The sequence below is a fragment of the Artemia franciscana genome, chromosome 19 (genome assembly GCF_032884065.1).
Source record: "Artemia franciscana chromosome 19, ASM3288406v1, whole genome shotgun sequence".
In the NCBI taxonomy this organism is placed as follows: Eukaryota; Metazoa; Arthropoda; class Branchiopoda; order Anostraca; family Artemiidae; genus Artemia; species Artemia franciscana.
In genome coordinates, this window is record NC_088881.1 from 6,153,161 (window position 1) to 6,168,059 (window position 14,899).

General features: G+C 33.5%; 2 protein-coding genes across 5 annotated transcripts in view; one reads left to right on the forward strand and one right to left on the reverse strand.

Annotated features, from left to right (window-relative positions):
* The window catches only part of LOC136039221 (protein capicua homolog), a gene marked incomplete in the record, with an annotated part of 223,751 nt that overhangs the window by 120,559 nt on the left and 88,293 nt on the right, over positions 1–14,899 (reverse strand). Inside the window, 2 exon segments of the mRNA XM_065722753.1 lie at positions 4,302–4,429; positions 9,909–10,145. Coding sequence (XP_065578825.1) covers positions 4,302–4,429; positions 9,909–10,145 — 365 coding nt within the window.
* Positions 1–14,899, forward strand: part of LOC136039222 (period circadian protein-like) — a 569,811-nt gene that overhangs the window by 24,932 nt on the left and 529,980 nt on the right. The gene's annotated exons all lie outside the window — the stretch shown is intronic.

The following is a 14,899-nucleotide window of genomic DNA, read 5'->3' on the forward strand; positions in this document are numbered from 1 at the left end:
ATTCTTTCATGGTTTCTTTCTCGGTTTTTATTTCATTTTTCGCTGAATTTTCATTCACGTCTTTTCTTTTAATTTGGTACCCACAACTAAAAGCTGAATAACTAAATAAATATTCAGTTCTTCATTCATAGCACCTCATATAGGCTAGAGGTGTTATAAAACTTATTGAATAGGACATACAATCACTTTCCGGCCAAACTTCAAATTAATATATATATTAGGTCATATAATAAATATTAAGTCAAGTTCTTCAATTACAGTACTCATTTAGGCTAGAGATACGGTAATTTTATTGATTAGGTCAAGCAATCTTTTCAGTAAAATTGAAGTCCTGACACAACTTTGTTCGATTCATACCTAAAAATCGCTATTTTCTAAATTTTTCTTTGTGAGTCTTTCAAAATTTTGAAGTTTTGAGGGCAGTACTAATTTTTCGTCAGCGTCCTCACGGTCAACCGTAAAAATAAGTAGACAAAACTGAGTAGCTAAATTTGATAACGCTTTTCTGCCGTAAATCATGAAATAAATCATTATTGTTATGCACCCACTGTCTAATCAGAAATAAAAGTCAACAAAAGCTGTGCCTAAAAAGAGAGTGAGAAGGTAAATGAGAATCTCAATCAGAGAATCTACCCAAGTTGATATTACATTACTTACAATACTATATTACAACTTTATTATTTCTAGTGTCCTAATAATAAATGATAATTCGGGCGCAAATTGTGTTTCCCAAGAGGGAATTCGATATATCAGTCCTCAGCGTTGTGGAACAAATTACTGAGATAATTAGGACATGGTTTACATTAATCTTAAAATAATCAAATCTAATAATAACAAATGATGATTGAAAATGGTATTTTCCAGTAGGGATTCTATCCACCATTGTTCAGTGTTGCAAACCATATTACTGAGATTATTAGGAGACGGTTTGAATTAATCTTTAACATAGAAAAATCTAATTTAATATAATATTTATTTCATAATTCAGCACAAAAGCTTTCTTATATGCAGAAGTGGCGACGTCTCGAATACGCCGTAGTAGAAAAAACATTGCCAGATCCGTAAAAGGGAGGCTCATCTAATGCCTCCTAAAATTCTCCTTTGAAGGGAGTCTTGAGGAGGTCTCGAGGAGGCTCCGCCGCATAACGTAGGCGGCTCCTATATATGAATGGCACAGCTGCCAAATTTATCTATTTTCCAATATGAAAAAAAGAATAGGCATAATACCCATAAAAAGAATAGTACCCATAATACCCATAATAATACCATAAAGAATAGGCATAAAAAGAAAAAAAGAATACCCAAAAAAGAATAGGCATTGCTAACCAGCTTTGCGAACCAAATCACTGAAAGAAAGGCTTAAAGAAAACGGACGAACAGAAGCTGCAATCATTAAGAGGAATTTCGAAGTCCAAAAAAAGAAGAAGTCCCAATTGTGTAATTGTTTAAAAGATTGTGTTAAAATCCAAAGTTTTATCTGAGAAAGACAGACCTGACGCATTCAAAAACACAATTTACTCACTAAATACCTCATATACTCTTTTGTGGGAGAGTCATTCGTCAGATAGAGGTTTGGGGACTTACTACAACACAAGAGAAAAAGTGTCAAATGTGTCACAATAACAAAAACATTGTCAACGTCCAAAGATTTTTCATGGAGAGACAAACCTGATATTCCCAAAAATAGGCTAAATATCTCAAATCTTCTTTGGGGTGGCAATAGTTCTTTAGACAGGTATTAGTCATGTGTATATATATACAGATATATATATAATAAGACATATATATATAAAACATATATTTGCTAATCCTTCAATAATAGAGACACAGGGAATTTAAATATTGACCCAACTTATGATTTTCTTTTGAAAATTGAACCAATAATCAATAAGGGAATTAAAATTTTACACAATCACCAGGGGACAAGATTACCTACTAAACCAAAAAGAGTTGCTTCAATATTAGCTTACAAGAAGATTATTTCGCAACAGAATAGTTAACTAAGTTTCAATTTTCATAATTGTTCCTCAGTTGCTTTGATGTTCTCATTGAAGTAACTCTAATAGCTTCTTTTCCCTACGTGGATCAGTAGCGACAATTGTATTCATTATTATTGGTGGTGGTTTTATTTGTTTTTAGTTTTCTTTTTATCTTGTGCTGAGGACGCCTAGTTTGGATACAGGCGAAATACCCGCGTTGTTTTAGTCTTTCCTCTCCACTGGCCGTAGTCTCGTTTGAGGTTGTTTTTTTTTTTTTTTTTTTTTGTAGAGTTTTATCTTTCTTTGTTGTTTATAACACACGCGTGTCCTTACATACGAGCGGCTTAGTTGTCGACTTAAATTCCTTTAAAAAATTCAAAAGTAACACTGATCAGTGTTGCTAAGCAAATTGATGAGGAAATGGCTCTAAGAAATAAAAGCTGAATAAAATAAGATGAATAAAAATAAGAATAATAAGATGAATATAATAAGTGATATACTGAAATAAGTGATGAATATACTGAATAATAAGATGAATAAAAGCTACATTCTTTGCGAGGAATTGCGAAGCACAAAGCAAAGTGAAGTCTCAAATATGTCTTTATGTTAAAGACATTGTTAAAGTCCAAAGAGTTTCCATGGGGAGACGGATATGATGACCCTCAACATAGAATTGTCGGACTAAATGTATCAAATCATCTTTTGAAGGAAGAGTCGTTCTTCAGATAGATATATGAAGACTTTCCATAGCATAACTACATGCGCATTCTTGAATATGAGTGAATCAGCCCTCGAATCATACTCCTTAAAAAATTCAAAGGAAATACTGACCAGAGTTGTAAAGCTAATAGCTGAGAGAAAGGCTCTACGAAAACGGATGAATAAAAACTCTGCCTTGGAAGAACTGTGAGGCACAATGAAAAGATAAAGCCTCAAGCTTGTCGTTACATAAAAGAAGGTCATTCCATGGGAGAGAGATGTCTCCACAAGATGCATTCCGTAGGGGACGCACAACAAAATCATCGGACCAAATATTTCAAATCTTTTGACGAAGGAGTTGCTTTTCAGACCTACCTTGGGAGCTTTTAGCAGTTGCCACATGATTGTTCCTGTATGAGCGGCTTAATTGCCGCATTATTTTCCTTCAGCTACAGTGAATTGATATCTGTGCATAGATAATAAATTTAAGGTTATTTAAGGTGTTGAAGATGACCAAAGCTGTCCTGGAAACATTCAAACATTGGCATGAAAGAGACTTCATCAATATATTCAGGACTTAATTCACAAAAGATGTAAAAAGATGTTCCAAGGGTAAAAAATGTTTTAATAACATCACATATTATTTGAATGGTGTTTAAGGTGTTCAAGAATAGATGTTTCAGGTGTAAAAACCATGATAATTAGAAATACATGATTTTATTAAAAATACGCTTTTAAAGAGATAACAAAGTACTATATTCTTATAAATAAATTCTATAGGCAAGTGTGTAGTCTCCTGATGAGCCCTTGTGTTGGGTTGTCGCCTCTGAATTATTTGTCTTTTTTTTACTGTTCTTAATATTTGGTAACTGACAACTTATACTTACTTACGACACGACTGCCTGTCCATTGCATTGGTGATTTCTTTATTCATTATAAATATGCATTCAGTAAAGTGGGCTGACAAACTCGACATACGGGCACAGATTTGACAGGGGGCAAGGTGACTTGAAATTTTGTCTGCGGTAGCGGAAACGTTTTACTTCTTACTTCGACTTAGATCAACCTACGCCTGGGTAGCGACGGTTGACCTCCAACTTAACCGATCTTGTGCTAAAGACCGAAGTTCATTCAGCGTGGTTCAGAGATTTTTCGCCTCTTTCTCCAGGGATCGACCAAGTGTGCTGCAGTGTCTTCCACTCCTTTGAATGCCGAGTGGTGTCCAGCACCATACATCGTGTGGGAGACGTCTTTCGCTCATGCGGGTCATCTACCCCCAGTACTTCCATATTCTCATTCTGATCTCGTCGGTCACCAGCGGTTGTTGGGTGTCTATCCCTATCTAGGCATTCGTTACTCTGTCGGTCCAATGTATCGCAAGGATTCTACGTAGACATTTTAATTTGATCAACCAAAAGAGTATACACAATGGCTTTATCATTTTGCGACTTAGTAAATTTTATCTAACATTATAAATATATATAACATTAAACATGTAACATAAGATAGCAAAATATAGCATAACATATAAACATATATAATATTAATATTATCCATTACAAATTTTATCTAACTTTACTTTTTTAAACAGGGACGCTTATAAGACGAGTAAAGAATGTTTACCTATTATATTAGCAACCTCGGTTTCGTCAGGCCGTCGATCGCAGAAAGGTATGCCAATCCGAGGAGGCGGAGGATGCTCAATTGAATCCCTAGATGTTTCCTCCCATTCATATTCGCCACTTCGGGCTCTGAAATAATCATACAAGAGTATTTAAAATAATTAGTGGAAAAATTCAATGACAAACACTTACAAGATAATTGGAAAAAAATAACTTAAATTAAAAATTAAATAAATAACGTTTGCAATAAAAAACATCTAATATAAAATTCTGCTATGTCTGTGAACTTCATATGACATCATGTGTCGCGTATCTGAAGCTTTCCTGCCAAATCAGTTGTTTGTCTAATTATGCAACAGCCTTGATTAAGAGGGTGAGGAATTTTTAGAAATATCGGAGTTTAACAAAGATATACTAAATATATAAAAGATATAATCATTGGCGTTGTTTCTGGGGGAGGTGGGCAGTTGCCCCCCCCCAATAATTTGGAGAAAAACTATTATATAGCCCATACTCCTTGACTGTCCGGACGGAGACTCACCTTGACCCCCTCCCCCCACTACCGATTTTTGTTTCAATACGTTGCACTTGAGAATTATTTCAGTATTGAAATAAAATATAATATTTAAGCATATCAGTAATGTTAAAAAATTATTTGAATGATGCATATATATATATATATATATATATATATATATATATATATATATATATATATATATATATATATATATATATATATATATATATATATATATATATATATATATATATATATATATATATATATATATATATATATATATATATATATATATATATATATATGCATATATATGCATATATATATATATATATATATATATATATATATATATATATATATATATATATATATATATATATATATATATATATATATATACATATATATATACATATATATATATATACATATATATAAATATATACATGTACATAATAATTTCTTTTAGCTCTATTTTCTGGCTCTATTTAGTTCTATTTTCTTAGTTCTATTTCTATTTAGTTCTATTTTCTTAGTTCTATTTTCTTTTAGTTCTATTTTCTAGTTCTAAGTTCATTTGTTGTAAAATGAACGCAAATAAGCAATTCTGGTTATGCTTCTCGTTTGAAATTGCTTACTTTAAATTAAAAATGGTTATTTCTAGAACTAAAAAAAAAAATCTAGATTTTATCAAGTTACATTAGATAAAAAAAACAGTAAAATGTTTGTAAGACCCGGTTATTAGACGTTTTTTATGGAGCTTGAGTATGTTTGTAATATTTCACCTTTTTTGTCTATATGTAACTAATATATATAGAATAATCTATATAATCTGTATATAATAATAATTATTAATATAAGAAAAATTATTCAAGTAAAATTCAGAGTATGGGAAACTAAAAAAAATAGTAACCGAGAAAAAACAACAATGACCATCTGACCACCCTCCACGCCCCTCCCTTTTTACCTTAGATTTGTTAATTTTTCAAATTCAAGCTTTCTTTTTATATATTTTACTATTTTTCTCAAATTTTTAATGGTTCATTCCTTTTAAATTCAGCAAGTTTTAATCGTTTTGACATTATTGACAACTTTTTTGACATTTCCTATCTGACCAGCCTTATTGTCATTTTTTCTGTAATTATTGGTTCTAAAGTAGGAATTCGGCTCATTTGTGCTTCTAATGGCTATTTTTCAGATGTAAAAATTATCTTACGTCAGCAACAATTAAATATAAAATATTATGAGGCTGAAGTAGTTGGATAGGAGGAGCGCTGGAAAGATAAATCAGTGAAATCAGTGATGACTGATTTATTTAAAGGCTGATTTATTTTTTCAAATAGAAACCAAATGTATGTATTTATGCATAGTTGGGCAAAATACACAAATTGAAAATGAAAAAAAAATCATTGCAGCATGATTTTCAAACGAATACACAATAATAATCGGTTCTGTTGTCTTTAAGAGACAAGTTCAGAAATGCGCAGTTATATCTTGGCAAGTGTCATTATTTCGTCCTTTTCACCACAAAGTATGTTCCTTTTCTTTGTTTTTATGTCAAACATCATCGAAAAAGATTGCTAGCAAAGATTTGTTGTAACAAATGGTATCAAACCCTCCAGAGCTTTGTTAGTAATAACAGGGTACATAATGATTTGTCGGAACTAAAATCTAGAGAGCGTTGTTGTTCTAAAGATTTTCTGTTGGCCCTGGTCTGACTATAGTCATCATTGACATCCGCTGTCTTATTAAAATGAATCATAGAATAAATCATAAAAATAAATCAGTGATGCCACTTTGTAGCTTATAAAGAAAACAGCGGATATAAGGGTGCTCATTCATATAGTCATCTCTGTGATAACCTCTATTACGATAGTTTGAAAGAACCGTACCAAACAGTATGAAGGTACCGATAAAGAAGTATATAACCGGTTCTGAAAAGAGGAACATCTTAACGTTCCTGTTCGAAGAGATGATTTTCCCCTTAAGACTTCGACCCATGCGGAAAAGCTCTAACGTTAAACTTTCCAATAGAGGAAGTACATTGTGGTGAAAAAAATTTCTTTGCTTTTGTTCTTGGAACAAACTGAACAGCAACTGAATCGACACCCTATGCGCCAGGAATGGCTCGAGAGGATCCTTTATCTTTTATCCCTCTAGATTTTGCAAAAAGCCTTTTTAGTATCTTTGCTTAAAAAAGAATATACCCCCTCCCCTTAATTCTCATAAATTGGGCCCGTGTAGATTAGCAATTAATAAATGAGGAAACATTTAGTCATCTTTATTCCTTGAAATTCGTCACTCGAAAACAGTTCGTATTTTGCCTCTTTGTGGCTTCAAGTTTGCCAAGATTTCCATCAAAGTTTTTAGTAACCGATTTTCGAAGTTTTCCGTCAAAATCGCCCTATCCCACACCTCACGAGCTGAGTTTTCCTCTTCTTTGTTAAGTCACTTATTGTCGCTCGGCAGAAATTTGAATTTCATTTATTGTGTTACATCTGAGGAAGGGCTTCATTGTATTTTGTATATTGTATTCATTGTATTTACTTCTTCGTAGGGTTTCATAGTATTTTAGATAGCCAGTGTACAATCGCGGTGTCTAGTAAGTTGTAAAATTATTTTAATTATGTTTTATTTTAATATATATTTTATAAATTATTAATTATTATTTATATTATTTTTATTTATATTAATTTATTATATATATTTTATTTATTTAATTATTTGATAATGTAAAATTATGTAAAAAATAATTATGTAAAAAATAAAAGTAGTGTCTAGTAAGTGGTGAGAAAATTCTTTGCTTTTGTTCTTGGAATTACTTCTGACAAAATTGATTGAACAATCTGAATATTCCACTCTTTACGCCAAAGTTTGACTGTTTTGTCACAAAGTATAGTCTGAGAATTTCTCTGTATAATTTTAAATATTTATCCTAATTTATTTTAATTTTTTATTTTAATTTAATTCAATTAAAAGTTGATTTTATACTTTTTTTTAATTATCTTTCTCTGATTGATAAAAGCGATAAAAAACAACAATTTAGCAATGATTCATTATAAATGACGCAAGTTTAACCAGACAGACAACTAACAAAACTATTTCAGACTCATGGATATTGCGAATTATTTACAAATGTTATCTTTTTTTCTGGTTTATTGTGCAAAATAATATTCACAGAACCTTAACCAAGACTTATCTTCGCAGGAAAGATCGTAAGGACCATGTTTCCCCAGGGACTTTTCCGCCACTCTCCCCTCGGACTTTTCTAGGGTCAGAAGAACCATTCCTTAGGCTAAAATTTTTAACCTAGGGTTAAAAAGAATTTCCCCTCTAGGGCGAAAAGGTCGTTTCTCCTCTAGACATTTTTGTCGAAACAGGTTAACATGTACCAAATTCATGATATTTCAAACACTTCATAATATATTTTAATTATGTGAAATTCATCAAATTTCAGCAGAGAAAATCACCCGTTATCAATAAACTTCTGACAAAAAGAAAATTCTTTTTCATTATTCCAAAATAGGGTTGGGTTCTAGGGTTGTAGGGTCCTAGGGTAGGGTTCTACCTCTAGTGTTCTTTACCCTATTCCTCATAACAAAGATATCTGATCAATTCGAGTATATTATTTTCGTTTCTCCTGTTTTTTTTTTTTTTATTATACTTACCTCCATGATTTAGAAGTTGAAACCTCATATCTGTTTACAGACTCCCCAGCATCGGTATAAAACTTACAAAGATTGCTGGTACACTACCCCACGGCACCTAAAAGAGTTTGCCCAATCACAGAACCCTTTTTCGTTTCTTTTCCTTCTTTGACGTGTTTGTTTCATTTCTTTTTCTTATTCCGCTTTCGTTTAATCTTTACACTTGTTTTTTTTATGTAGCGGGTAGGGCAGATCAACTATATGTAAAAGGTAAAGAATATGGGACTGGCCCCTATACTCCCTACCAGCGGTGTCTCAAAGGAAGAATTAACAGGGGAATGTCTGTTCAACCACACTTTTTACCTTTATTAACACTTTTATTTTGTTGTGATTCGTCAGTATGATCCTCAATTTTGTCATTTTTTGAAGGTCTTGTCCCCCCCCCCCACCAACATTTTATTCCATCTTCGACATTATTTAAAGAAGATTTAATCATTCTTGAAATTCAATGAAACCCCACAGAACAAGACCCAAACACAAACTAAATTTAAATGATCAAACTTTGACCTAAATTGATTCAGACAACTCAAACTTTGACTTGGATTGCTGCCAAACTTTTTAAAAACAGTTCCATTCTTAAAATAGCTGACAGCATGAAAATATACTATTACCAGCTACAAATTACTTATCTTCGACGGGAGCCAGATGATCATCTGTCCTGCCCGGCACCAATGGATTTTGGAATTACTTCCATCGATCACTTTGGTTTGTCGGCTGCAGCTTCCCCGGCAATATTCAGCCAGTCCCTGTCGCATTTCCGACCGTGCATCTAGAAGCCTTCCCATCGTTCAAGGCCCTCTTTGGAATTTTGCCAAAGATTTTTAATTTTTGTACCAGTTACAAGCATAGAGTTACGGTAAACAAAACACTACCTTTGCTTTAAGCAGAAGATGACTTCTATAGGGGGAGATGGGGGTTGCATAGAAAAAGCATTGTTTGAAGTCCAAATTTTTTGTTTGTATTTTAGTGCAATTTACGGAAAGAATTCCCCTGTCCTCAAGTGTGTGTACAAAAACCCCCCGCTGCTTCGATACTGCAACTTCTCGGACTTCAACTCCTCATGGACTGTGATGCCTCAGCTTCGGCCAAAAGCTAGAAGGTTTGTTGCTGCCACGTCTAAAGGTCGTACCTGGGGTTCTTCGCACTACGTCTTGAGGAGCTCTGAGGAGGACCAAAATCTCCTCCTTCTCCACCAGAGTCTCCTCCTGAGTGATTTTAAATACACTGCTCAGCTGATCCTCCCACAGAGAACAGCTAAGAAAACGGTTCTTGATTATTTATCCCGGAAGTGTGAAGATGTCAGATACGGTCTTCAGGCGCAATAAAAATTGCTCGTCTACACCCATAAAATAATCATAGAAGATATAAAACTTACCGAACAGGAAGTGGAACAGTGTTTGCTCTAGTGGTCTGTTTACTCCTCAGACCCAGGTGTCTTGAGCAGAAGCCCCTCCTTTGGGACTCTTTAGTACACGCCTCTTTTGAACAGAGCCTCCTCCATTGCTTCCCGTTGAACTTTTTTCTTATTCCATTGGGAGTAGCAACAACATCCCCTTTTTTATATTGCTGAGGTGTAGCATTTAGAGACCGGGTCCCTGTACAGGCAAATGGACTGAAAGATAAATCAGGAGTAAAAAAACGTGATTAAAAATTACAAGAACACAAACACAAAAAAGAACACAAGATCCATAGCAAACACAAGATTTAAAGAGGAAAATTGACCAAAAAAAAAGAAGAATGTCGTTGGTATAAGGCCTAAAAGTTGCATCACTCTAAAAAAGTAGCATCTATCATGTTTACATTGGGGTGACACTGGGGGGAGTTGGAGGGGGAAACCGCAATTCTTGGAAAACGTGAAAATTGAGGTATCTTTATCTTACGAACGGGTGATTGAATCTTGATGAAACTTGATATATAGAAGGATCTTATGTCTCAGATACTCCATTTTCAATTCGAATCGGATCCGGAGACATGGGGGGTTGAAGAGGCCTAAAAATTACATCGCTGTCAAAAAATAGCATCTATCATGTTTACACTTCTGAAAGAAATGATGGAAACTGTTTACTAAACTGTTTTTGAAATGATTAAGAGGCAGTATAGACTGAAAGGAACAAAGACTGACAAACATTCCCCTGCTGATCATCCCTTTGAGAACAGCTTAGCGTTTTTGACAGTTACTCAGAGGTTTAAAAATGTTTGATACGACTTTTTGACAGCGACAATGCTTGTCTAGCTGGACTCTCATGTCTAAACAAGTTCATGGCCAGAAAAAATATTAATTTACGGAAGGAATACTGAATATGCACATACTACTTGACAAAAGACTGGTTTTAAGCTAAAACATTATAGATTCAAAATAACACTTTTTTGATGAATTTCCATGAGCCTTTTCTTTGCGGGCAGAAATCAACTCACTACGTTACCGCATGTCAACTTAAGATAATATTACATATATATATAGAAAAATATATATAATATACAGTAAAACATATTAAACACGTTAAGATTATTTATATTATTTAATTATAAATTAAGATCATTATATATAATATTATAATATGGTATATAATATAATCTATATTTTGTTATATATTAAAATTATTTTATATTATATATTTTTTGTTAAGATTATAACGCCATCTCTACTTTTAGAACATTATAAAACACTACTACACTAGAATACTGGCGCCACTAGGACACTATGAAAACTACTAAACTAACAGTATAGTGTCTGAAGATTTTAAAACAAAGCAGAAATGTTAAAGTGAATATACACCTTGTTGTGTGTTGTGTTTTTTGGTTTACGTTATTTGAAGTTATAGTTTGTGCTATGGTCTCTTTTTTTCTTTTCTTTTTTTGTGTTGCTACGGCCCATGGGCTCTTTCGATGGAATCGTATCTATAATTAATCTACACTACGCTATAAAACTGAATTCTTTTACGGTAATAATTAATTTTTTTTAATCATTTTAAGCCAAAGTCTAGTCTGCACAAAGTAGGCCAAAGTTAGCTTGAAAAATATGAGTGATTAAATAAAAGTGATTTTTATTTTTGACATTAGCACCATTTCACTCTTATAAATTTCCCATCTCTTTGGTGAGAATAATATTATAGTTATAGAACAATTAGTAAAAAGAAGATACTCCAGCAATTTTAATGGAAATTAAATTTTTTTTATAATAAGTTTTTTTTCAGCCTAGAGTAAGGAGCAATATTAAAACTTAAAATGAGCAGAAATTATTACGACAGAGAGAGGGGGGAGAGATGAGAGAGAGAGAGAGAGAGAGAGAGAGAGAGAGAGAGAGAGAGAGAGAGAGAGAGAGAGAGAGAGAGAGAGAATTCACATAAAATATGACAAAGCCTACAACTCAAATGATTATATTGGTAGTAAAAACAAATGTCTTTTTATGCCATTCTCATTATGTTGACCTATGGGTTTATCAATTGTCTTCACTATTCAAAAGTTTTGCCAAAATTCAAATTCCTTTGACAATCGTGAAACATTATCAATGATATACAGATTGGGAGAACTTCATTTTCCTTTAGTAATCCGACAATCTAAGTTAAAAATCAGACCGTGAAACAAATAAACCCTAAAACTAGTAACAACTAAGCTGTTAGAAAAGGGGTTTTTGGGAAATTGGAAACAGTCCGTGATCAGCATCGGACCAGGACACGTCCTTGGTGAGCACCCAATTCTATGTCAGGGCCTATTTTCCCGCTGACTTGAGGTTCAACCGAAAAAGATGTCCGGCTAATGCGAAATATTGGACAGGGAAACGTTTTTAGTTCTCAGAACCGAAAAGCATGTGCGCAAAAACTCAGAAGGAACCACTCGGTTTTCTTCTCCAAAAAACTGTATTTACATTTTCACACTTCTATAGGAGAGCCTTTAAGAATTTTGCGTCAAGGCTGGACTTACCTGGCTTTAAAAACAATGTGTTTGCATTTGTTTTGTTTGTATTATTAGTATTGTATTAGTATATTGTATTATATTGTAGTATATTGTAGTATATTGTATTAGTATATTAGTGTATTGTATTAGTATGTATTATTAGTTTGTATTATTAGTATAGTTTGTGTATTAGTATTGAAGAAAACAGTGTACTTGTTTTACAAAGCCTGACCACATTTTCGACAAAACTCGAAATGACTTGAGAGGCTCGAGAAGTCTTAGAGAAAACTTGAAAAGACTCGAGAAGACTATTTTTCTGCATACCCTGTTTCTAAAATGCGCCTTCAGGAGTTTTTGGAGGATACACTATTTTATACAATGAAGAATATAACAGGAAATTTTGACCATTTCATTTTCTTCAAATGCTAGTTATATTCAAATAGTCACTAGACTATGGCATCAACTACTTTAACTTGATCTTAACTCGAGTCAAACTCAGGTATTTCAAGAAGAAACACTATAAATAACTGCTTTCAAAACTGCTTTTAGAAACATAGTTAAAGGTAAACATTGATGATGGTGGTGATACAAGTGATGAATGTGGTAAAAACTCAGGCTTGTTATTGGTCCTTTAAATACACTATTTTGGGCTAATGATTGTTTTGGAGCATTTTGATTGGTCTTATATATACAATGATTAGGATTTGGAAAGTCAGGACAAACAACTGATATAAACTGAAGTGTCAATCCATGCACCCATAAAAGACGAAGCAACTTCTTATAAACCAATCAATTCAGTGTGAAAAGTTACATAAGAAGCCACCCTTAGCTCAAAATCGAGAAAAAGGTACAAAAACACTTATTGGGATAGGACAGTCACACGGATAATACAACCCCGACCTCAACAGAAAACGTGTAATTATTACGTATTAGTACGTATTAGTTTATACGTATTAGTTTCTCTGATAAAACCTAGATAATAAACTTCCTCTTCAGACATTATTTGCCAACATAGATGAATGCAATGTTGATCAAGACGAGGAACTGTGCAAATTCAAAACAAACGGCAGCGTCAAAAAAATCGTTCGAAAAAAAAACGTCGACGGCAGCAATACAGCCGTCGACGTGTCATTACAATAAACGAACAGCAAAATAAATACCCGCTAAAACCAACATCCGAGATGGCAGCAACAGCCGAGCAATCCGAGATGGCAGCAAACCAACTTCGGAAAAAAGGCTAAAATTGTGAATTTTTTTTTTACGCCTGGAAATGGGACGCTTTCAATTAGAGACTGTGTTGTTCAAAATACAATTAAGTTTGGCGTCTTATTCAATAATTCAATTAAGATAGAAACTTGTGTTTCCTAATATTAAAAATCATCCGGGACTTTTTTACAAATAGTGAAAATTCAAATGTTACATTTGAAGGTTTTGGTGTCTTAAGGTCGTCAAATTCTCTTAAGCTTATTGAAAAAATTACGTGCAAATAGTGCATTTATTACCTGCATTCATCTTATCAAAGATGCCTGTAAATGTTCGCTAAAATTACGCCGAGATGGTGGCATATGGAACTAAATGGGAGTGGACATCATTTATTGAGTGGACATTATCATTGCTGCCATCAACGTTGTTTCAAATTCCCTAGAACCGTTTGTTTCGCTGAGACTGAAACTTACTTGGTTACCAAAAAATGACGGCTAGCTAGGAGCAACAAATACGAAAAAACCAACCCAATACCACTGACCGACGGATTATTCAAAAAATTCTTCGTAACCAAAAAGCCATGAGCGTGAAAACAGGCACTTTGAAATTAACATCTCAAGAGTAAATTTGACATCTCGGTTTTACCAGAGAATATTAAATTGAATTCTTATTTTGTGTTTAAAGTAAGATTTTACCAGCAACGTTTCCTTCGGTTTCTTCCGAAAAGGTTTTTGCAAAAATGCTCTGAGAACCAGAATGCTCCGGTTCTGAATACCACAAACACTTTTGCCCTAACCAGTATTCTCGCATTAACCGGATCCTATTCCGGCTGAACATCTGGTCAGCGCAAAAAAAAAAAACACTCTAAGCGATCTTTAATCCTTTTTATTTGTGGGCTGAATAGACCTTATATAAAGAGCTTCGACTGATATAACGACAAAACACCCACATTGGGTTTTTAGTATGTTTTCAACCAAACTCGCAGTCAGGTCTTGTCACTTAAGATTATTGGTAAAAAAATATGGTTTTGGGCAAAAATTTGATTTTTCTAGGGGACATGCGGATCTAGGAGTTTTCTAGGAGAGGACCCTAGAGGAGTGTCCTTACGACGGCCGTTAAAGAGAAATTCACGATTCACATTTTTTTTAAACAAATCAATAACGGAAGGAAAGCTAAAAGCCTCCTTCAACTTTGTTCACGTGACACCTCCGTGAAATTACCGTAATATTGCCTGATTCAATGAGATCTAGCAGAACTAGTCTCGTATAA